Raw genomic sequence first — 25,170 nt, forward strand, 5'->3', positions numbered from 1 at the left:
CTAGAGAGCCAAGAACTAAAAATGGGAGATGGCTCTTCTTCTTTTAGATTCCTTGATTAATTTGATTGCCTATAATTTAGAGTACTATGTGATATTTAATAGTTCTTGCACTGATGCTCAAGCACTTCAATCTAACCTTCTATAAGAATAAAGTTCTCAGACTTTTATGTCTTGATATACTTGATAAAAACGTTAAACCTAAACTCTAAATAAAAGCTATATAACTCCCTAAATTGTTAGTAAAATCAAACTTTAAGTAAACTAGCATGATTGTAAATATTATTTTTAAAAATTAGACTTCTGAAAATTGTGACATAAGGATGCATTTCTAAAAAACAGTAGAAGCACACTGTGATTCTAAAGAATCTTTCATCATAGAATTATACCAAGCTACCTAACATTATAGGAGGGGAGGGGAGGGGAGGGGAGGAGAGGAGAGGAGAGGAGAGGAGAGGAGAGGAGAGGAGAGGAGAGGAGAGGAGAGATTACTGTTCATGATTTGGAAGGATTTATTTTAATCTACTTACATGTGAGTGACTTTGTTTAGGTTGTTGAAAGAATAAGCCTCCAAAACCTGCAGCACTATATCTATGCTGATGTAGCTATACAGAAGAGAGAGAAATAAGGTTCAGACATCAAGACAGATGACATGCCAAGAGAAGAATTCATTATATGAACAAAGTGACTAAGCCATCATTGGAAACACAAGCCAAAGATCTCCCCTGCCCCCACAAAAAGAACATTCCCTTTAGATCTATGCACTGGAACCTTAAGGTAAAAGAGCCAATTAGATCCCATCTAAATATTGTTCTAAAAACAATGCCTTTTTTCCTTTTAACGTGAAAGACCATTTTCATTCTTACTGGAAGAGTAGAAGTGGTGTACAGTACATGGCTGTGGAGGCAAAATCAATACACTGGGCACTAAAGAATCCGCCATAAGAGATAATTTAAGAAAGGGAACAGTGTCCCTCTTCTCTTGAAGGACACCTCAAGGCTGTAGGGATAGGGCAAAAGGACGTCCTATAGGAAACAAGTTTAAGGGGAAAAAAAAATCAGATTTTCAGTCAAAATCCCAAAATGTAGAAATATGAGCCTGAATGAGCCTCAAGTCTTTCACAGAATGGACACCAATGATGATGAAGGCCCTTAGGTTATTGACAAATAGATTTAGTAGGGAAGACCAGAAGAGAGGTGAACTCTGGATCTTTTCTTAAAGGTTGGGATATAAATACAGGAGGAATTAGGTGTTAGAGTAGTTTTTAGGATTTTAAAGCCAATAAGCAGCATCCTGAAGTATATACGTATACAGAAGTAACCAATGCAGTTACCTTATAACTTCTGTTTTTAAGAGTTCAAGGACAGCTCAGTGTGGAAAGCATCACAACAATCTACAAATGCTGACAATGTATTTCATTTTTAGTGGTATTTTTCAAAATGAGATACTCAGTTTCCTGGTAACTGTGTGGCAATGACATCCCAAATGGCCATCCAGTATTTCATGGTTAAGTGGGCTAGGGCTGCATATACAGAAACAGCTTGCACTTGAGACAATGCTATACAAAACACAGAAATAAATGAAAGACTGTATAAAAGAAGTGAAAATAAAGCAGAACTAGGTCTAGAAGCTTTACGGTCACCCATGCTATCATGTGTAGTTAACAAAATTTGATTGCCTGAGCTAAAAACAAATCTGATTGACGTAGAAACATGAAGTTCTCAAGTTTGCTACTTCTGGGCCAGTGATCCAAGTCACCAGACAAGCCTCACCTCTTTTTAAAACACGCATCAAGTTACTTTGAGTTTACTCTCCTCCTTCCTCTCCTTGGACAATCCTGTAGTCAGCATATTTCCAAGGCAGGGAGAGCAGAGGACATTGGGGGATTGTTTGTCACTGAGATTAATAGTTTAGGGGTTGTTGTGTGGTTCATGTGCCTGTAAACTGTTCCCTAATGATATAAGCAAAGCTGAAATAAATTTCTAACTCTCTTATTGAATATTCCAGAAAGGAGGGAAGCTATTTTACTTGAAGGGTTCAAAGCAGCCTTGGCTACAATAAATTCAATAAAAGTTGAAAGAGATTCTCCTTTATATTCTTCCAGAGCTACAGCCCAACCTCATTTACTGTATATTTGAACAGGGACAGGATCTGGTTATGTTTGTACTGTGCTTATCTACTTCTTACAGCAAAGCTGCAAGAGTGCAGGATGCTACAAGGGTTTGTTTATCAGACAGCTTGTTGTAGAGACTGATGCTGATTAAAGCTGCAAGGAAGTGATTGGCTCAAAATCACCCAGTGGTTTTGGTGCCTAAGGGAGGACTAGTACCTGGGTCTCTCTGCTGTTTATCCAGCATTTTAACCACTAGATCAGGGGTAGGCAACCTCGGCTCTTTTATGAGTTATGTGTTAAGGAATTTGTTGTGCAGAGGTCTCCTTGTGCTACCAAAGAGTTGCACAGACAAGGAAGGGTACTGAGAGTAGCAAGAGTCACACAAGAATACACTGAGTTTTAAAAACAAAAAGTATTTTACTTTGAGGGTGGTGTAAGAACAAAAATGCACAGTCAAAAATAAACAGTCCAAGTCATAAACAATAGCAACAGTCCAAGTAGCAATCCAAACTACAAAGTCTTCTTACCGGTCCAGAGGTCAATACACAGTTCAGGTTTACAACAGTAGTAAACCAACAGCAGAGCAAAAACAGTAATAGTAGAGATCAGTGAATTCAGAGAGAGAGAGAAGCTACGTTCCTAGCTTCCTCTTATGGCCATGAGAACACTTACACACCCATTGGCCAATTAACTTCTTAAAGACATAACATCATGGTTAATATATTTTCAACCCAACATTGTAGGCTAGCACCATATGCCTAACATTCTCCCCTTTGGGTAGAATAATATATAACTCTTACAATCTTATGCACATTCTTTCACAATTAGCATTGTGTTTCACAGCACTTTGTACCTTCGTAAAATGGTCTGCAATATTTACATCAGATGAACAATACTCTAGCTGTATTAATTTATCCTTGATACATTGTCTGACATTTAAATAACGAAGATCAGTATGTTTAGATCTTGTTCTTACTGCAGCATTGTTAGCCATCTTTATTGCAGCTTGATTGTCCTCATACACAATAAATGGATCATTTACATTTAAGCCCATATCTAACAATAATTGTTTGTACACTAGCAGTTCTGTACATAACACTGATAGACATGAAAATTCAGCCTCCATTGTAGACAAGCTTATGTGTTTTTGTCTAATAGACTTCCATCCAATTAAAGAATCTCCCAACATTATAGCCAACCCTGAAGTAGATTTACGAGTGTTTGAATCAGAGGCAAAACTCGCATCTGCATATGCAGTGAGGATTAACTCACGATTTGGCTCTAAATATAACGAGTAGTGGATAGTTTGCTTCAAATACCTTAATACTCGTTTAGCTGATTGCCAGTGTCTAACAGTTGGTTTATTGTTGTACCTAGCCAATTGGTTTACACAGTAAGAAATATCAGGTCTAGTCCAATTACTCAGATACATAAGACTTCCTATCAAAGATTGGTACATAGCCTTATCAAATACAGGACTCTCAACATTAGTGTCCTTAAAATCCATAGCCATCGGAGTTTTTGCTGGTTTACACATTTTCATATTGTATCTCTTTAATAACTGAGATATTTTACTGGCTTGCGAAATCTTAAAACCCCTATTCGTTTTCACAATATCTAACCCCAAATAGTGGCTAATTTCTCCAAGATTTCTAATTGTGAATTTATTTTGCAATCTTGAAATGATAGTTTGTGCTTCTAACTCAGTTTTTGTTATTATTGCAATATCATCTGTGAATAATAAGAGAAAAAATAATGCTCCGTTGTGTTCTCTTCTAAACAAACAAGGATCAGCATTACTGGCTATAAAACCTAATGCAATCAACTCATTAACTAAACATTTATTCCACTCATAGCCTGATTGTTTCAATCCATAGAGGCTTTTCTTTAATTCCCAACAATCATGGTTTCTATCACTGGTCAATCTTGGTGGTATTCTTAAATAAATAGTATGTTGCAATGGAGCATGTAAATATGCAGTTTCAACATCTACATGGTTAACCATATATTAATTTTTAGCCGCCCATACTAAAGCTGCTCTTAAAGTAGTTGTCCTCAGACTGGGTGCAAACACTTCGTCATAATCCTCAGTAGTTTGGGCAAAACCTTGTGCAACCAAACGTGCCTTATGGGTTATAGTTCCATCTACTCCTTTCTTTATCTTATATATCCATTTACAACCTATAGCTTGCTCACCAGGTGGCAGTTTAGCTTTCTCATAGACCTTAAGATCCTGCAAAGACTTCAACTCCCTGTTCATTGCAGCTTTCCATGATGCCTGTTCCTTTTCAGGATACATCCTGATCTCATCATAGTTAGAAGGTACTGAACTAACTTGACATATTATACTTGCTTCATAGCGATCAGGTGGACGTCTGATGCACGTTGAACACCAAGGAATTACAGGGCTTTGAATTTCTGACTCCTTTCCTTCCTCTGATTCATCTTTTATCTCCCCTATCTCCTCTTCATCTTTTATATTTACAGGAGATGTATTATCATTACTAGTTACGTTATCAGAGGAGTCCTCAAACACTAGAGGATCAGTATTAACAGTTACTTGCTCTAACCTATCCCAACCAACGTGCTCAAGGAATTTTGCACTAGTACTGTTATATACATTAGTTGTGCCTCGTTCCCAGAAACGATATGATCTGTGGTTAGCTTCGTAACCTACGAAGTATAATTGCCTAGCCCTATGTTGGCCTTTACTCCTGAGTTGTGCAGGAATGTGGACCCAAGCTGGGGTGCCAAACGTGTGCAGGTAATCAAGGTTTGGTCTTCTACCATGCCATATTGTATATGGTATTTTACCAGTAGAAGTATTAACAACTATATTCAGAACATGGTTTGCACATTTTGCTGCCTTCCCCCACAGTCTATCTGTTAAGCCAGAATCTTTTAACATGGTTCTCATCATGGCTTGTAACGTTTGCCCACGTCTCTCAACAAATGTATTATGTTGAGGCCTATAAGGGGCTGAACGTTTATGCTCAATGCCAGCAGATTCTAACATATCAACAAAACGCTTATTTGTAAATTCAGTACCATTATCAGTAATTATGCACTGAACCTTTCTCTTTGTTTTCCCCTTGACAAATTTGAGCCAGTTTGCAAATTGTTGGAAAGTATCTGCCTTTGACTTAAGCAGATAACAAAATCCATATCGAGAGTAGTGGTCCAATATACTTAAAATATAACATGACCCTCCTAAACTTGGTTTCATGGGTCCAATTAAATCAGCAAACACAACTTCCAAAAGTACAGTTGTTTTGAAGCCGTTTAACCTGTTTGCAGGAGTTGCCTTCATCTTTTCCTGATTACAGGCATTGCAATTCAAATACTTACTACATGGCTTCAGTTTAATTCCTTCTACTGACTCAACTGTTTTACGTAGTGAGTTAAAGTTTACATGCCCTAACCACCTATGCAATAAATGTATACAATCGTCATGTGGCTTCTTGTTCTCACATATTGAGTTAGCTTTAACTGTACTAACCTGGTTACTTGTGAGAACGAATAAACCATTTTTCAAATTAGCAGTTACACAGTTTCCATTCCTCTCAATAGTGCATTGCTCCCCTCTGAATGTCACCACAAACCCAACTTTAACCAATTCCCTTACAGATAACATGTTGAATCTTAGCTTAGGTATATATAACATAGGTAACTGTTCATCAATGCATGGACAATAGGAATTACCTTCACCAGAGGCCTTCATCCTCCAACCGTTTGCCAGTGAAACATATTGGTTGCTGTTTTTCATATTAATAAACCTCTTTTTCACTTTAGTAATGCATTGTGAAGCCCCACTATCAACAACCCACAATTCATTATTTCTGGATGTTAGTTCACCAGAAACAGCCAAACCAATGCCCTTCTTAGCCTTCCCACTGCTATTTACATTCTGTCTTCTACCCTTTCTACAGAATTTGGCTCTATGCCCTCTAGCCCCACAAGAATAACATTTCTTGACGTTGTAAGCAGTGGAGAATGGCTGCTCCTCTTGTAGCTGTGTCTCTCTCAGCTGGTCTCTGTCACGCCTCCTTCTGGACTCTTCCAGCAGTCTCCCAGTAATGTTAGTCAATGTCAGTTCCTCTCTGGTCAGGACTTCCAAAGAAGAAACATACCCATCATAACGCTCATCCAAAGATGACAGAATAATGTAGACCTGATGCAACTCTGAAAAAATCAGCTCCTTTTCATGAAGCTCTTGTAAAGTTGCCTTCATGTAATTTAAATGGGTCAGCATATCTCCATCCTTCTGCAGACGAGCCCTAAACAGCTTACGTGTAAGGTGTATATGTTCACCCACACTGTCTCGAACATAAAGCCTTCGCAAAATGCCCCAACACCTAGCAGCAGACTCCTCACCATGAATATGTACAAGCTGCTGGTCATTCAGTGTTAGTCCAATAATGCAAAGAGCTTTCTCATTGCTACGTTTAAAGTCGTCTAACTTCTTTGCATCCTCTTCGACATCTGGATCCCAAGCAGTAGTATCTGGTGGGTTATTTACTACAGTCCATAGTCCTTCCTTGCGCAAAAGCAAGCAGCATTTCGTGGACCAGGAAACATAGTTTGTCCCATCCAACTGGGTTATCCAGGAGATGCCTGACAACAGTTCCTGTGCCATTTTACACCAAAAAACTAACACAAACTCAGATAGGAATACTGTGTGTACTTACTCTCAGTACAGGCCTGGGCCCATAACCAGTGTTAAGGAATTTGCTGCTCTCAGTACCCTTCCTTGTCTGTACAACTCTTTGGTAGCACAAGGAGACCTCTGCACAACAAATTCCTTAACACTGGACTTCCAGAATTCCTGAGTCAGCATAGCTGCCTACCCCTGCACTAGATCATACTATCTGCCTATTTCTCTCTCTATTTAAATATTTAAACGTTTCCACCCTGCTCTACAAAGGTAATCCTCAAGGGAGAGGCAATCAGTAACACTAATAAACATGAAACTGTAACACAGCAATACCTCATAATTATCACAGCTACTACCTATATAGATATGTATTCATAAATCAAACTATTAGAACAGTGTAACCAATAAAACCTGGGTATTTGGATACATTCCCCAAACCTTTCTACTGAAAACAACTAACATGTTTGATTTAGACTTAACCTTCAGACTTGCAAGATTGATGTCAGCATTCCCAAGTAAACTGGAGAGGAAAGATGACTACATAAACTAAATTTATTTTATTGTAAGATTATATTAGGAGTATCTTGCTAGTCTGGAGTTATAAACTTCCACTACCACTTTTAACTATTTGATCAAATAGGGCTGGACCTTCTTAAGTTTCTTTTTCTGCCCATTAAGTGAGTGTGGGCTGTTTCCTCTCTTCCTTGTCTGATTGTTTCCTAGGCAGTATCTCTTCCTCAAAATGTCCTCACACATTCCACTGTTTTGTGGGGGGAGGGGCAGGGAGAGAAAGGGCAAATTTTTGAAATGAGTTTACTATTGCCTGGTTCCTAGGGCTAAGAGGGAGTGACTGGCTCAAAGTGACCCAGCTAAGGTGGAAATCCTAGTGTTATGTCCTGGGTGCCACGTGTAATGACCAGGAGACGACAATCAGAGTTTACACCTTTATTGATTACAATATGGAACTGAAGAACTTCCCTCCTGTTGCCCTCTTATAGATTCCCTGCATCCCCGCAGTCAGCCAACCCGCTGGCTCTATTCTCCCGCCAGACAGGTGACACCCAACCCGGTGTCCTACATTTCCTGCCGGACAGGTTGACCAATCAGGTCGCTTGACAACTGCCACCTGGTGTTAATGTGGCATACACAACACCTAGAGTTTCCCCAGTTCTAGCCTGGTGCCTTGACTAGTACAGCAAACTGGCTGTCAATCTTTTTTGTTTAGCCTGCAGTATTACACAACATTAAACAAGCAAGAGAGCAACTATTATTTTAAGAAAATAATGTGGATAAAAACTTACATCCTGGAGATGTTGGGTAATCTGGAGAATGCTTCACTAGGAATTCTTTTCAGGTATGTATCCATAAACCTCCTGCAGGAACAAAGATTAAAATATATGTATATATTTTCAAGATTATTATGCTGTTCAAATTCTTTACAGTCATGGTTTTTAAATTAGAATGGAAATAATAGCAGTGGAAAACATGGATTACATGACAGATGGATAGTTCATTAAGTTTGCTTCCTAACAAGTCTGAATTATTTTCATCAAACTTTATATGTGCATTGAATACTCAAGTAGAAATAGATTTTTTTCCTGGAGGGTCATAAAATGATTAATAAACAACATTATAAGCAACACAACAACATTAACATCTTGCTATTGTTGGTCTGTCAATGAAATGCTTAGTCACTAACCGTGAAGAAAGAGGAGATACTGATAAATTTCTACCATCAATTGATATAAGTGAAGAAAAAATAGAATTTTTAAGGCAAGATCATAAAGTAATACAAATTTTGTATTATAATTTTTAAGGTAAGAGCATACTCCTTTTTTCAATATATTCAGTCTCCATAAAAGTGATTTTGCAGCATCTAAATATCAAAATAGGCAGAATTTTATGCCAAATGTAAGACTTTCTTTAAAATAAATTTCACTTCAGACATTGATGAAACATTATATGCAGATTCCTACATCTAAGATTTTTAGCTGATATAGCATATTATTAAATGTGTTGTTTCAATAATTTATTTTTTTTCCTTTTAAAAATAAGCACTGATCACACTGGACAAGAGATTTTTCAAGTTTTATTGGTGATCATGATAGATCCCTTCAAATTAAGCATAAGTTGAGAATGACTATATCACACAGGAATTTTGAAAAACATGAATTAATGTTTAATGACTAATAACTACAGGTATAGTGTATCACATGTTTCTGTTTCAGAGGAGGAGAGGTCCCGGGGCTTACGAAGCAAAGGAACTAGATGAGGCTGTCGCAGGCCCAGAGGATGGGAGAGAGGCTTTTAGAGGAGTTGGAGGTGGCGGCGGCAGCGTGCTCCAGGGGCGAAAAGAAGAGAGGGCCCTTTAAGGAAAAGGTGGAAGAGACAAGATCAGAAAAAGGAAAGGAGGCCAGGTTGTTGTTCAGGAATACAAGCTAATTTGAGGGCTAATCCACATAGAGCTCCATTTCCATCTCTCCTGTTTGCCATCGTTCACTCCCTAGAGACTAAAATTGACATTCTGAAACTTGAGCTGGCCACGAACAAGGCGTGTATATCGGAGGTGGTGACCCTTTGAGAGCTGTATGCAATGAAATTTCATTTTGATGTATGCCAGTTGGTATACATTCAAAGTGACAATAAAGTTATTATTGTTACTGTTATTATTACTATTATTTGCTGCATGAGTTCAGAGAGCTAAAAGTGTTTTGCTGCTCATTTTCATTTGAACTCAGTGTACGATGCATCTTGTTGCAGTATCCAACAATAGTCAGCCAGGATTGATTGATTCCAGTTGCTCTGATATATTTTCCCAATGTGGGAATGTCCTTTCACCACATTCGTCATTGACTGCACCTAAACTTTTGCAAAAAAAAAGTTCAAGTATGAATGCAGAAAATGAATCTTCAGTGACATGTTGCACTTCATGGTCTTGTATGCTATAGGAAGTTTGTCAACCAGTTGACTGTACTTTGCTACTCTGTAGTTGCCAAGAAAATTCTCAACAACGTCCTTGAATGTTTTTCAGGCCATTTTCTCTGGTGCCACTACCAGTTCTTCAACTGGTTGGCATTGATGATGTATCTGATCTGTGGACCATCAAAAATACCTATAATTGGCATTCAATTATTTTTGGAAATATCTTTCTCAAATAATGAAAACCTTCACCTTCCTTGTTCATCGCTTTCATATTTTTTTTCATCAGTCTGAGTTTTATGTGAAGTAGAGGCAAAAATATCATTCTTGGTCATCAAGGGATTCAATATGAGCTGCCTGCAATTAGTGCAGGTTCGAGTCCCACCAGGCTCAAGGTTGACTCAGCCTTCCATCCTTCCGAGGTAGGTAAAATGAGGACCCAGACTGTTGGGGGCAATAAGCTGACTTTGTAACAATGCCGCTTGGGGGGCGGCGAAAGCCCTAATAAGCAGGCATATACATAGAATGAAGGCTATTGCTAAGCACATTGATTTGTGCTTTAGATTGTAAGCTGCCCTGAGTCTTCGGAAAAGGGCGGGATATAAATGGGATTTTTTTTAAAAAAAATGCCCTGACTGTATGACTGGACTCTACAAAGCTTACATATAAGAAGCACTTGCAAAAACAGATTTCTATAAAACAATACATGATAGGTTAAATTACAGGTTATTTTCTTGATTAGCAGTCAAAACTTTATAAGATACACCCAAAAGTGTTCAGGAAGCAAATTTTTTGTTGCCTAGTGTTATTATGCATTACAATATAAACTTCCAGAAACAGTGACTTTTCCATAGTCACCCTACTGCTGTTTTCTCTTTCTCAAGTAAGGTAATGATTGCAAAAACAAAATGAGATCTGTGCTAGAGCTGTTGCTGTAATCATATTTGAAGCTCATCCCAGCTCCTAGGAATCAAAGAGCTCTGCTATAAAATATAGGATTGAAGTATTGATGTGTACTAAATGGTTGTCAGTAATGATTTAAGAAAGTTTTTATTGGTGTATATCTTTGCACATTATTGCATATTACACACGCTCACATTCTGTGGAAGTCATTCTTTGAATACTGAAAGTAATGTAATCAAATCAATACCACCCATACATCAAACAGGGACAGCAGATCACAAAAAGCTGATGTGGGGGGGGGGATGATAGAGAGAAATCTTAAAAATCAATAATAAGAGGGAATCGGATACGTTAGAAGAGAATTATCTGCATTTTTTTCAGTTTTGATTTTTAATTACTGTAAACACAATTCTATACACGCTCTCTCTCTCTCTCTCCTTCTATTCAATCATGTGTAATTCTCTGAGACGGCCTGGAGAAATCTCTTCAACTTTCTTTCTTTTCTTCAAGGTTTTTCATTAGTGGATTTTCATTGCAAGAAAGTGAGTGGCCCAAGGACACCCATCTTACTTTATGTCTATTGTGGGTCCAAAGCTCACAATCTCCATAACAAACACACCAATCTGACTCTGGTGTGAATTCTCGAAATCACTCAAATAACAGCTCAAGCCTATATCTATTATAAATTGTTTTTTTTAAATTGTTTGCAATCCTTCAGATTACAGCTGTCATGGTATTTCTCCTGTTGTATCAGTCTCTTATGGATATTCCAGCTCTCTGGAATGAATTCAGAAAAAGACATTCAATCCTCTATTATTAGCAGAGAAGAGTGAGTTTCAGGCAAAATCCTATTAATTTTACTCTTATAAAATAAAGAGTAAAAGCTTTTACTCTCTTTCACAAATTCTTTCTAGAGAATCTTAGTTTTAACAAAAATACATGTGGTCTAAAAATCAATTGTTTTAAAGAAGTGTATTCCAGTTATTCTTAAAAATTTCACAATTATTAATATTGTAGTGGATTTTATACTAGCTGTTTACAAAGAGGATTGTCTTAGGTTATTTAAGTCAAATATTCCAGATCTTCCCTGTGCCAAAACTGGATATAGTTAATAGAAAATTATTCGTATCAGCTAATAAATTAAAATGATAGAATAGAATAGAATAGAATAGAATAGAATAGAATAGAATAGAATAGAATAAAATAGAATAGAATAGAATAGAATAACAGAGTTGGAAGGGACCGTGGAGGTCTTCTAGTCCAGTCCCACGCTCAAGCAGGAGAACCTATAGCCTATAACCTATAACCAATAATAGCATATAAATAATGGAGCCATCTCTGCTTATGGTTTATAACCCAATTTAATCCGAATAAAGCTATAGTCCTGCCTCAAAGATTCTGAGATATTGTGCATATTCCTCTCAATAGACAGAAAGGAAGAAGAAGAAAAAAACATTCTTTGTTGTAGCTACAGAAATTTCTAGTCCTAGAAGTTAGAGATCTAGAACAGCCTGCCTTACTTACTGCAGGTATCGACTAGTTAGGCATGAATCATGCAACATTTTTTTCCAGGGAAAATTTGACTAAAAATATTTGGTAGCTATTTATTTCTATTCCTAAATCATTTAGGAACAGAAATGTTCATTCATGAAGAATCCATGAAATATCCCACCCACTTGAAACATCTCTGTCTTCCATAAATAACATTACCAAATCATCTTAATTAGAACAGGATTACATACAGAGTTTCAAAAATGAATAGTGGCTAAGTATTGCTTACAAAGTGGTTTACTTACTGTATATGGCACTCCCCCCCCCCACACATATTACAGTTCTTTAATGTTCACTAGGAATAAGTAGCACAGAACTCATTAAGGATTGTGTTTGAGTGGAAACGCAAGGCTGAACATTTCCTGCACATCTCTAATTTCCAACAAATTCTGAACAAATTTCTCTACAGAAGATGCAGAGAATTTGTTGAAAGATAGTATTTTCCTCAAATCCGTTAAATATATTTGCACTTGTATTTTGCAGTTCAGTTCACCAAAACTTCCTGACATAATTATTGCTATCTTGATCTCTTTTTACCATGCACTATACTAACCAAATAAATATACTAACCTAATCAATATTACCAAAAAGATTGTATCACTTTTTTGTCCTCTACATGTATTTCAACTCTTTTCTTGTGAAATTTCTCCTTAGCCTGACACAACAGATTCTTGCCACGATACTCTACTACACAACTGTTTGGTTATTAACAGATTTCATACAGATTCTAGATAGCTGTTGCTTTTCAAAACTGAGTAATACAGATAACACAGTGGCATCCTTAAAATGCACTGGGAGTCTGCAACATAACTTTATTAATGAAGTTGTGAAGACAATGCAATGCAAATAGTCCAAGGGGTCATGCTCCTCCTGGAAATTACATTCCACTGATGGACCTGGGATATCACACCCTCTCTCATATGTACAAACACCCCTTAAATGTACATCCATACCCAGTATATCCCAACATTCACACACATCTTCATATCACCCTTTCTTCAATCCCGTCTTTCTTCCTCTCTCTGGTACTTTTTATTAAAGACCATGGGATACTTTTCAAGCTAAGGAGAACTCAGTGGGAACTCTGTGGGAACAGCTGCTGCAGGTGAAAAATCTCCTTCTTGCCTAGCTGATATTGCTATGAAAATCACAGTGAAAGAACCAGCTTTCTTGGGAGAAGCAGGGAGGGATGCATAACTGGGGAGGAAAAGCTTTGGATTAGATGGCAATGCCAGGTATGCCGGATCATGCCTAGGGCCACCATTTCTCCATCAATACAATAAATAATTCACATATTGAGCAAATATGCTTACATCAAGGATTTTTAACTTTCAGAAAATTGCAGTGAAAGAGAGGAAGTTTCATGTACACGTACTGTAAGCTTAATTCCCATGAAACTACAGAGCAAATAATTTTTTAAAGTTGCTCAGCATCATTTTATAGAACATTTGTGAATGTAAGAAGTTTGGAAGGATTGAGAAAGAGCTGGTTGCATGACCAAAAGAGTTTGCCATTTCAGGATTTCAATTTAGGGCTCCATCTCATGGCTTTCTGAGTTTCTGAATTTTACTTACTGAATTTCTGGAAGCCCATCTGATCTTTCCATCAGCTCAAAAGGAAAAGAAAAATCAAGGGAAATCAATCAAATCACAAAGCATTAGAACTGAAGGGTTAGGGTTAGTCTATATGCAGCCTGCAGTAATCAGTGGGTAATTTATTTTTTTTAAGTAGAAATGCCAGTGGACCTAAGTACCCAATTCAAGAAGTAGGTGGAGGATAGGAATCGTCATGCTTTGAAGAATAGCTAAAATTTAGTTTAACAGATTTGTGCACCAATATGACACAAAGTATCCATTATCCATTCCATAAACTGGGCATTACAACACAGAATCCTTTTTTTTTTGTTACATCTGACCCTGACATGTTATCCTTACATGAGCCACATGAGCATGTGGAAAGATAAAGGGAAAGTTCACAGCTCCCTAGATTTTATCACAGTATTAATCAGATGATCCATTAAAACAGAATGAAGGAGATAAAAAGAGAATCAAGTTTTCTATAATATTAACCCACTTTGGGGTTTGTTATGGTTATTTTATTGAGTTTTAAAGATGTATTTTAGTATGTGGGCATTTATTTAATCTAGTTTTAACTTTTGTAATCTGTATTTTTATTCTTGCCCTGTTCACCGCCCTGAGTCCTTCGGGAAAAGGGCGGTATATTAAATAAATAAATAAATAAATAAAATATAAGCATTAGAAAAATAAGAAACATTGCAGTTTGTTTCTTTCGCTTGATAACAACCAAATAGACTAATTAGTTCATGCATCACTTCTTTTGATTCACTGAAGTATTTCATGGTTTCCAGAACCCCAAGATGGTTACAATTTATACTTCATTAAAAAGAGAACAAAAATCTATATGTTGATGTTTATGTCAAAATATAGAGTCAGATTCAGGACCTTATTGTAATAAAGGCAGAACAGAAGCACATTTAACTTTAAATATATTTTTTCCAACAACCTGTATACTTCACTCTTCACATCATTTATAATTTGATTTGCTGTACAAACCATTATACATAAAGAAGACTAGATATGAATATTCAGCAGTTGAATTTGTTTTGACTGTGATATAATAGTTTTTTTGTCTTTCTGTTCAGATTTTAACCTTTATAATATTGGCATATTATTACACTATTTTTAGCACTGTCTATGGCTGGGCTTAACACTGTATCTGCAGTAGCACTTTGTATAAATCCAATTGAAAACAAAAAAAATTGCTTACGATGGCATATGACATGTAAATGTTAAGAGATTATATATATATATAATTAACTATGAAAACTGATGAAAACAAATAAGTTTGAAATGCATATCAGTCTCCCTTTAATTCTTTGTTAGCAATCTAAAATTTACACAAATATGAGCTGTCACTGTTGTGACTACTGCCTGTGGATGGCCTTCGGTTAGGCCGAAACAGGAAATAAAGATTTGTCCCATGTTTGGGGCCTAGCAAGGTAATCTAAATAGTTAACAAGCATTTAACACATATCTCTCTTGCTTCTCAGCTAACAAAGTGAGATAGAGCTTGTGGCCTAGAGATTAAAACAACTGCCTAATGTGCAATCAGCCCAGGTTTGAATCTCAGAAGGGTATGGCTGACTGATGAAAACAAATAAGTTTGATATGCATATCAGTCTCCCTTTAATTCTTTGTTAGCAATCTAAAATTTACACACACACACACACACACACACACACACACACACACACACACACATATATATATATATATATATATATATATATACACCTTTTAAAGATTCTGCTGAGTATAATAACATCCTTAGTTGCATCTATAATGTAGTTTTAATATTAGTCTTCCAGCACCAATGGACTGCAAGCTTCAAAAGAAAACCATTCCTACAACCTACATTTCTGTGATTCAGTCTCTGACAACAACCTGTCCCACAGAGATTATTATTATCCAATTTATTTTTATAAATATAGATATACAGAGATAGAAAATGAAGGCATCTATTTTTAAAGCCATAGCACAGATCACTCCAGGGACCTGAGACATGATATGACTGGAGCAGAGGGAGCAGTGAAACTTCAGAAATCCTATTCTTGCACTGCACACACAGCAATAAAACTGAGAAAATTGGTAAGCGATAAAACAGAGCTTTCAGTTCTGTAGATTTTGGCAAATCACTCCAACGTCACCTCCCTATCTTGTGATCCTTGACTAATTTTGAAACTTGAAAAAAACAGTTGAAAGAGATTTATTCCGCTTGCTCGATCCAACCAAGTATCAGTAGTTTACATCTGATTAATTTGCTCAGCCAGAATCAAGTCTTGGATATTATCTTATTATTCATTTTGCAGATACTAGCCAGCAAAGCCTTCAAGTTCAAGGAGTAATTACCAAGTAGTCAATTAATAACAATAGTAACTTACTAATTGACTTTTACTACTACTAATTGACTATCAGTCACCTACTAATTGACTACTAAGTTTGCCAACACAGATGACTAGAGTCTGCTACACTGTTGACATACAGAACAGGACGGCTAATTGCAGGTGGAATTAGTGATTTCAATCAATGGAGCCAATCAAAGTGAAGCCAATAGTCACAAGAGGGTAAAGCAAAGGTGTGTGATCTCTAATTGATACAGAAAAACAAAGCACACCTACAACCTGCATTTCTGCAACAACCTGTCCCATAGGGATGGTAAACCAAGGCAAATATTAATCCTCTACTTTCAACAGTTCACTTAGTGGCTGTTCAAAGTTACAACGGCACTGAAAAAGTGATTTATGACTGTTTTTCACACTTATGACCATTGCAGCATCCCTATGGTCAAGTGGCCAAAATCCAGATGCTTGCCAAATGACTCATATTTATGACAGTTACAGGGTCGGTCATGTGATCACTTTTTGCGACCTTCTGACAAGCAAAGTCAATGAAGGAAGTCAGGTTCACTTAACAACCACGTTACTAACTTGACAACTGCAATGATTCACTTAGCGACCATAGCAAGAAAGGTCATAAAATGGGACAAAATTCACTTAACAGTTGCCTCGCTTAGCAACAGAAATTTTGGGCTCAATTGTGGTCGTAAATCAAGGACTATCCGTAACTGTAAAAAGTGCTGTTCTTCCCCCAAGGTTGATATTTACAGTTATATCCCTTCTTAATTTAGTCTATAGAACAATGAAAGGACATCTTAAATCTTTACCTATGTTGAGACCACTATTATCAGAAATTAAAAATTTGTATACCGCCCTTCAGGAGAAGGGTGGTATACAAATTAAATTAAATTAAATTAAATTAAATTAAATTAAATTAAATTAAATTAAATTAAAAAGATCAGCACTTTTTTTTTAAAAAATGTATGCTTAAACATACATAACCATAAAGGGTAAAAAAAATCAGTAGTATTGAAATGAAATAAAAATCCATAGGGAAAGAAGTAAACCATCCATATAAATCAATTGAAATAAAAAAACCTAATTTCCAAGCTTCCATTTTTCAGTAAGTCTGAGTCTTGGCAGGCGGCTTCTCAGATCATTCACATTCCAGCCAGCATTTGAGCCTGAGCACATGGTCACATGGATAAAACCAAGGGGGTTGACCACTGGTGGGATTCAGCCAGTTCGGACTGGTTCGGCAGAACCGGTACCTAATTTATTTTGAGTTTGGAGAACTGGCCCAGAACTGGCCAGAGTAGCATGCATTCATGTGCCTCCAATCCCTTCCTTGCTGCAATCTGGCAAGTCAGTTGGATGCACGTGAATGCATGCTAGTCTGGCGCCTCAAAAAAAAACCAACACAGATTTTTTCCCCTGCTCCTGACAGTGAAAATCCTCCACCTTACGTGAGACCGCCACACTTTTTAAACTTCCTTTAACGTTTACTTGCTGCAGAATCCAAATCCTTCCCATTCTGCTACATCAAATAAAACAGTCTGGCAAGAAGCGATATGGAAATATCTTAAATAACAGTTTTATGGTTTTTTTGTCAAGTATTATTTAATATTTTTTCATTAATATTTTAAAACTTTCTTATAACAACCTAGTTTTGTGTACCTCTTTTTATTGTTCTTATTTAAGTATTAAAATGCATTAAATAATAAACTACCTTCTGGCATATCATTTTTTTAATACTTAAAATGGTCATTAGGGCAGAGAACTGGTTGTTAAATTATTTGAATCCCACCATGGGTTTTGACCTATAAGCATAGATAGGTCCTCCTCCACCCTTCCTCCCTCCCTTGGAAGCAAAAAGACTGCTTTCTTTAAGTTAGAGACAGATGCTGCTGGATTGAGGCAGGAAAGGAGTGCCACAGCCTCAGCACTAACCGGTTGGAATTTCCAGGGAGAAAGGAAAATTTAGACAGAAATTAGTTTCCAAAAGCCTTGTTTATTTCTGTAGAAAAAGGTAAATGTTTTTAGTCAGGCATCCGTGCTAGACTTTTGATTTATTTTGCTGTGCACATGTTAAAAGCCGCCTTCTCTCAGGTTCCTGTTTCTCTGGATACTTAAGCTTGGAGGAAGGTTGCCCCGAGTTCAAGTTTTACTTTGTCTCAATGAAGTTCTTGACAGCTGATGTATTTTGAAAGTGTGTATTTAACTGTGCAGTGCAATTGGTGTTTTTAATTATGTTTCTTAAATTTTAGGCTTTTGTGAAGTGTTTTGTATTGTTATGTCACCCACAATCATGTTTTGTGTTTTTATTAGCCAGATTATGGTGGTCCACTCTCTCCCATACATGAGAGTGAAAAAGCATCTCAAGGAACATAACTGAGAGGAATAATTGTGAAGCAGCTGAAGCCAGGGAGGAAGTCAAGGCCAGTAAAAGTCTTCCAGGAGGGCTTCAGGAAGATAAGATTTCAGACTTCTAGAAGCCATGTTCTTCTAGGTAAAGGTAAAGGTTCCCCGGCACATGCGTGCTAGTCGTTTCCAACTCTAGGGGCCAATGCTCATCTCCGTTTCAAAGGCGAAGAGCCAGCGCTTGTCCGAGGACATCTCCATGGTCATGTGGCCGGCATGACTAGACGCCAAAGGCGCATGGAACGCTGGGACGAGTAACAGGCGCTCACTCTGCTACGCGGCACTCGGGATTTGACCCGCCAAACTGCCGACCTTCAGATCGACAAGCTCAGCGTCCTAACCCACTGAGCCACCGCGTCCCTGTGTTCTTCTACCAACATATAAAGAGCTCATATATTTCATGTTTTGTTTTGTTTTGCATATATGAACAATATTTATAGATTGACTGAGATTGATATTGGTCAATTTTATCTGAATTTGAATTCATAGTTTTGAGCTGTGAAATAATCTTCTTTTAGTGCAAGTTTTTCAAGCTGGAACCTTAGTAAAAAAAAATCTCTTATCCCTATCGGGGGCGTATGTCTTCCTCAGTCTTGGGTTCTCTACCAGAGGCCTTGGAGTTGAAGGTTCTGTGTGATATCTCAGCTATTCCTGGTACTGCACTTTTATGAACAGAGAGCTTTGATGTTGTTCCTGGGATCTGTTGGGAGCCACTTTCTCAGTTTACAAGTCACAGCCCCAAGTTCTCCCACCACCACCACCACGAACACTTTGACCTTTACTTTCCATGTCCTCTCTTCTGCCCTGATGCTTCTCCAGCTTCTCATACTCCTTCCTGGGCTTCCAAAGTTAATTTGAAATTGCAATCAAAACTCTCAATAGATAGGGACCAGTGAGCCCAATGAGCATTCTCGTATTTTCATTAGGGCTAAGAGCTTAGATTCTCTTGGAAAATATGAAGCATTGTCTGTAACCCATGAAAGCAGCAGCATTTATGGAGGTGCATACAAGTTCTAGGTTCTTATTCCCACATTTCACTGTCTGCTTCAAGCTGGCAACTTGCACTGGCTTTAAAATTGAGATGGTGGAGAAGGGATCAATCAGAAAACAAAACAAAGAAGAAAAGATTAACTTCAATGGGATCAAGATCTGGATTGGGAACACTGACATAACTGTTGGTAGACAAAAAGCATGACCGGTTACATGCAACTGATTAAAATTATGCTAAAATTCATAGGTAGCTTAACTTGATGCCTGCTGAAAATTGCAGCAGCCTTAAAATATGGGTCAACAAATCTTGTTTAATACATTCATTAGGCTGGCTTCATACTACGCCGAGTATTGCAATCATGTACTCACAATGTCTGTGTGCTCTGTGGGAATGTAGGGATGAAACTGATCTCCATACAAGTTATTTTATAGTGTCCCCAGTCAGAACAATCACACAAGGATGAAGGGCACACTTCTGTGCCTTTACTTCTCTGGCCCATTTCCAGCAGAAGCAGCAGCAGCTGAAGGAACTTGAGTGGCCACAGCATTTTCTTCTTTCTACTGCTGCAGCAGCTTCATTATCTTATGTAATCTTTTGCAACTGAAAGAAGAGAGGGGCTAATTAAGTTCCTTTTCCTGAAAACAGAAGAAAGCTGGAATAGTAGAGAAATATCCCCTTCACCTAATTATTTCCCACTTTCCCTTAAAACAAAAATAGAAAAAAGCAAAAAAGCTATGTACAAAAATACAGTATGTTATACAATGAGCTGTCAAAACCATGCTGTTTCTTTATTAATTTCAATATGTCTTCATATCAAATGGATATAAAAATAATAAAAAATATGCCCAAACATTCCAGAGTAAGGTCTGGGCCACCTAAAATAGCACAGTAAGTTTCAACTAGTGGCTTTTGGGAAGCATGTTCCACTTTAATCAATTAAGGACCAGAATGCTGAACAAATCTTCTGTATGTTGTATTAAAAATACTCAAACTGCCCAACTATGACTTGAACATTTTCTTTTTTAAACAGTGTGTCTCTTTTGGCACATCTCCCACAAATCTGATCTGAAAGACTTGTTTTTTCAAGAATAAAAAGGGGACGTCAGAATTACAGTATTACATTGTCCATAGCTGTATTGATTTGAGATATTATGACATCAGCCATTGAAAACTTATCATATACATGATCAAACAGTTAGAAACTATATAAAGAATACTTGGGATTGTGGATTAAATCCTTTGCTTTGGAAGAAGAAAGCTGATTGACAAATCAATCTGATTGCAAATTAAACAATGCAATAATTTGTTTTCAAATATTTTGCAAAACTGAAGCAAGCATTATTTATTTTCAAATTCAAGGCTTTCAGTATTTGATAATCTAAGAAATTCTGAACATTTGAAAATGGCATGGATTGTACCATTTTGAGGAAAAGTGATATATGAATGGATAATGAAATATAAAACAGAGATCTAAGCTGGTTTGAATATGTGCAGATAAAACATCTAACAACACTGTTAGCAGCATTAGAATAGAACAAAAAAACTATATTCAAAGATGCAGTTGTTTAGAATAAAGCATAAATTTCCAAAATATATAAATAACTATAAACAATTTAAAATTTTATTTGCAAGTTAAAGAAATAAATTATTGAGCGACCTAATTAGTTGTTTAAGCAGTTCTGAAAACCAGAAATATTTCTGGAAAGAAAGTCAATTATCAATTTTCTGTATGAAAATTACTATACAGATATTGAATAAATAAATAATATAGGAATGAATACTAAGAGATGAGAGATGTGGGATTTCCAATGAAATAAAAACAATGAATATAAATTATCAATCTACTGAAGATATAAATCTCAGATGGACTTTCCAATTCACTTATAGTGGACATTTGCAAAAATAAAGAACATATTTTGTGATAAATATAAAATTGGATTTTATCATTTTTGAACTAATACTAGATCATGAAACTTCAACATATGGAAACAATTTCTTATATGCCTCTTGTATCTAGAATGACCTTAAAAAGGGAGAATATAACATTTTGAAAATTGCTCAGCTTTTTTAATTTATTCATTATTTGTAAAAACAATCACATTTGTTGGCAATAAAAAGAGAAAAAAAACTGAACATTTTTAATTAGAAACACTATCTTAAATTTTAAAAAAAGGATATGAGTGTAACTTTTTACATTTATAGAGCAGTCCCAAACAATTTCATTTAACTCGTATTACTGAACTGTAAGATTTAAACATAGGTTTGCCACCAAAAGTTATTAATGCATATATAATTTGCATTTCAATGTTAGCAATAATCGGGGGGGGGGAATTCTATATTTTTTCCAAACACAGTTGAGAATGTCAATATTCTTCCCCAATGTATAATACCATCTATCCTATTTTGGCTAGAAATTTTGAAAGTGGCATCTTGTATTTGAACAGACCTCATCAAAAATTAAGTTCAACCAGACATATCGCAGCAAGAAATACTCAAAGGCACCCTTTTCTTTCTCCTTATTAAGACTTGCAAACAGCATTCATGCTTACATAACTGTTGGGACGGTCATTAGATGAAACTTCCTGCCCTTGGGGAGATGAAATTGTGAGGACACCTGCCAGGCTGAACTTCCTCTTGCTGCATCTGGGCCCTCTGAAACCACCCTGCTGAAACCACACACACACACACACACACACACACACACACAACTTGCCAGCCTTCAGGAGCTCTACTTTTAAGGGGCAAGAACCTCCCCCAATTTCTCCATCCCTTTTGATCAATGTTTCTCAGTCTTGGTAACTATAAGATGTGTGGACTTCAACTCCCAAAATTCCCCAGTAAGTACAGTGGAGGAGGAATTCTGGGAGTTGAAGTCCACACAACTTAAAGTTGCCAAAGTTGAGAAACCCTGGGTGCACCATCCTGAACACAGCAATTACCTCTGTTTATTGATTCTCACCGTGACTCGCAACTCAGTGAAGTTGGTCGCTGTCAAGGAGGATGAAGTCCTTTCTCGTCCTCTTCTCCCGCCCAGCGCCTTCTGAACACCCGGCGAGAAGCTGCGGAGAACCCTCCAAAGTCCCATCAGGAATGGACAGCAACGCGCAACTTGCCCGAGCGGCAGGTAGAGAAGGCTCTCCGCTCCGCACTCCGTAGCAACATCAGTGCCAGCAGCGTCTTCAAGGCTGGCGGTCGGATGCCATCTAGTGGCAACCTGGCCAGATCGCACCGAGTCGAAAGCTTTCCGCCAAGAAATATGTATTAAAATATAGGCTTACCGGTTTGCATTAGTTCAAAATTAATTATTGCTCAAACCCACTTGTTTATATTCCACTTTTAAAATTCTTCTTAGTGCTGAAGGTGGCCAATAATACTAGGGGGGAAAAAAGCCTGTGTTCACCCAAGACCTCCGCTAAATGTAATTAGTGATTCATTGGAAGCATTTGCATGATGTACTTACAGTGATTTATCCAACTAGTCCATTTTCTGGGCTGTCCCAACCCATTAACCATAATCTAACTATATAGGCTGAATCTGACAAGCTAGCTTGAAGTGAAGTTCAGTTCAATTTCCAGAGTTATAAACTAGCCAACCATATCAATTGTGCTGACCCAGTCCAGGTAATCAGTCTGTGTTTCTCAGGAGCCCAAAAAATTGAATGAAGCACAATTAGTGTAGTGAGTCCTAATAGTAGGCCACACACAGCCATTGCCATGCTCTCTGAATCATATGTGATCCTTGTAAGCTGTCTGACAATGCCCCAGTAGCAGCCTCCTGTAAACAGCAAAGATTTTTCACCTATGTTCCCATGGTTCTCTCCCGATCCATCCAAGTTACAATTTAAGTTACAGCAATGATGCCTACAGGTGAAACTCAAAAAATTAGAATATTGTGCAAAAGTTCATTTATTTCAGTAGTGCAACTTAAAAGGGGAAACTAATATATGAGATACTCATTACATGCAAAGCAAGATAGTTCAAGCCATGATGTCATAATTGTGATGATTATGGCGTACAGCTCATGAAAACCCCAAATCCACAATCTCAGAAAATTAGAATATTACATGCAATCAATAAAACAAGGAGTGTACATAGAACAATGTCAGACCTCTGAAAAGTATAAGCATGCATATGTACTCTGTACTTGGTTTGGGCCCCTTTTGCAGCAATTACTGCCTCAATGCGGCGTGGCATGGAAGCTATCAGCCTGTGGCACTGCTGAGGTGTTATGGAAGACCAGGATGCTTCAATAGCGGCCTTCAGCTCTTCTGCATTGTTCAGTCTCATGTCTCTCATCTTTCTCTTGGCAATGCTCCATAGATTCTCTATGGGGTTCAGGTCAGGCGAGTTTGCTGGCCAATCAAGCACAGTAATCCCACGGTCATTGAACCAGGTTTTGGTGCTTTTGGCAGTGTGGGCAGGTGCCAAGTCCTGCTGGAAAATGAAGTCAGCATCCACATAAAGCTCGTCTGTGGAAGGAAGCATGAAGTGCTCCAAAATCTCCTGGTAGACGGCTGCGTTGACCCTGGACTTAATGAAGCACAGTGGAACAACACCAGCAGATGACATGGCTCCCCAAATCAACACAGACTGTGGAAACTTCACACTGGACTTCAAGCATCTTGCAGTGTGTGCCTCTCCATTCTTCCTCCAGTCTCTGGGTCCTTGGTTTCCAAATGAGATGCAAAAGTTGCTTTCATCAGAAAAGAGGACTTTGGACCACTGAGCAACAGACCAGGTGTGTTTTTCTTTAGCCCAGGTAAGACGCTTCTGATGTTGTTTGTTGTTCAGGAGCGGCTTGACAAGAGGAATATGACATTTGAAGCCCATGTCCAGGATCCGTCTGTGTGTGGTGGCTCTTCATGCACTGACTCCAGCCTCAGTCCACTCCTTGTTAAAGTCCCCAACACTTTTGAATGGCCTTTTCCTGACAATCCTCTCCAGGCTGCGGTCATCCCTGCTACTTGTGCACCTTTTTCTTCCACACTTTTCCCTTCCACATAACTTTCTATTAATGTGCTTTGACACAGCACCTTGGGACCATCCAATTTCTTTTGCAATTACCTTTTGAGGCTTTCCCTCCTTATGGAGTGTGTCAATGATGGTTTTCTGCACAACTGTCAGGTCAGCAGTCTTCCCCATGATTGTGATTCCTACTGAACCAGACTGAGAGACCATTTAAAGGCTCAGGAACCCTTTGCAGGTGTTATGGCTTAATTAGCTGATAAGAGTGGGACACTTTGAGCCTAGAATATTGCACCTTTTCACAATATTCTAATTTCCTAAGATTGTGGATTTGGGGTTTTTATGAGCTGTACGCCATAATCATCACAATTATGACAAATCATGGCTTGAACTATCTTGCTTTGCATGTAATAAGTCTATCTCATATATTAGTTTCCCCTTTTAAGTTGCATTACTGAAATAAATGAACTTTTGCACGATATTCTAATTTTTTGAGTTTCACCTGTAATCTGGGTATCCATTTTTAGAAAAATTTAGAGAAATTAAACAGATTCGAAGAAATCAACAGAGGATTGAAAATTAAAAAAATAACTGAAGGAGACTGAAGCAACTGTGCAGGCCTGGACCTAATGGATTCTAGTTACAGGATGGCACATTTCCTCTGAATATCAGGGGGGTGGGGGAAGGCCTTTGTTCCTTTTTCGGTCTCCAGTGAGTTTATGCCCATTTATTTCATCTGTT

The 25,170-nt window shown here is 37.6% G+C and overlaps 1 protein-coding gene across 4 annotated transcripts in view; it reads right to left on the minus strand.

The window, feature by feature from the left end:
- TSHR (thyroid stimulating hormone receptor) overlaps positions 1 to 22,495 on the minus strand; it is a 48,268-nt gene extending 25,773 nt beyond the window's left edge. The window contains exons 1-4 of one of the 4 annotated variants that reach the window (XM_083375330.1): positions 22,425 to 22,495; positions 19,834 to 20,065; positions 8,066 to 8,137; positions 528 to 602 (exon numbers count right to left, since the gene is read on the minus strand). In XM_083375330.1, the coding sequence (XP_083231456.1) occupies positions 528 to 602; positions 8,066 to 8,137; positions 19,834 to 20,012 (326 nt within the window). In that variant the 5' untranslated portion in view covers positions 20,013 to 20,065; positions 22,425 to 22,495. Of the gene's footprint in view, positions 1 to 527; positions 603 to 8,065; positions 8,138 to 19,833; positions 20,483 to 22,424 lie in introns of those variants that run through there. The other 3 variants (XM_083375329.1, XM_083375331.1, XM_083375332.1) reach the window with 3 other exon arrangements.
- Positions 22,496 to 25,170: the final 2,675 nt, after the last annotated feature.

Source organism: Vipera ursinii (assembly GCF_947247035.1).
Source record: "Vipera ursinii genome assembly, chromosome: 1".
Classification (NCBI taxonomy): domain Eukaryota; kingdom Metazoa; phylum Chordata; class Lepidosauria; order Squamata; family Viperidae; genus Vipera; species Vipera ursinii.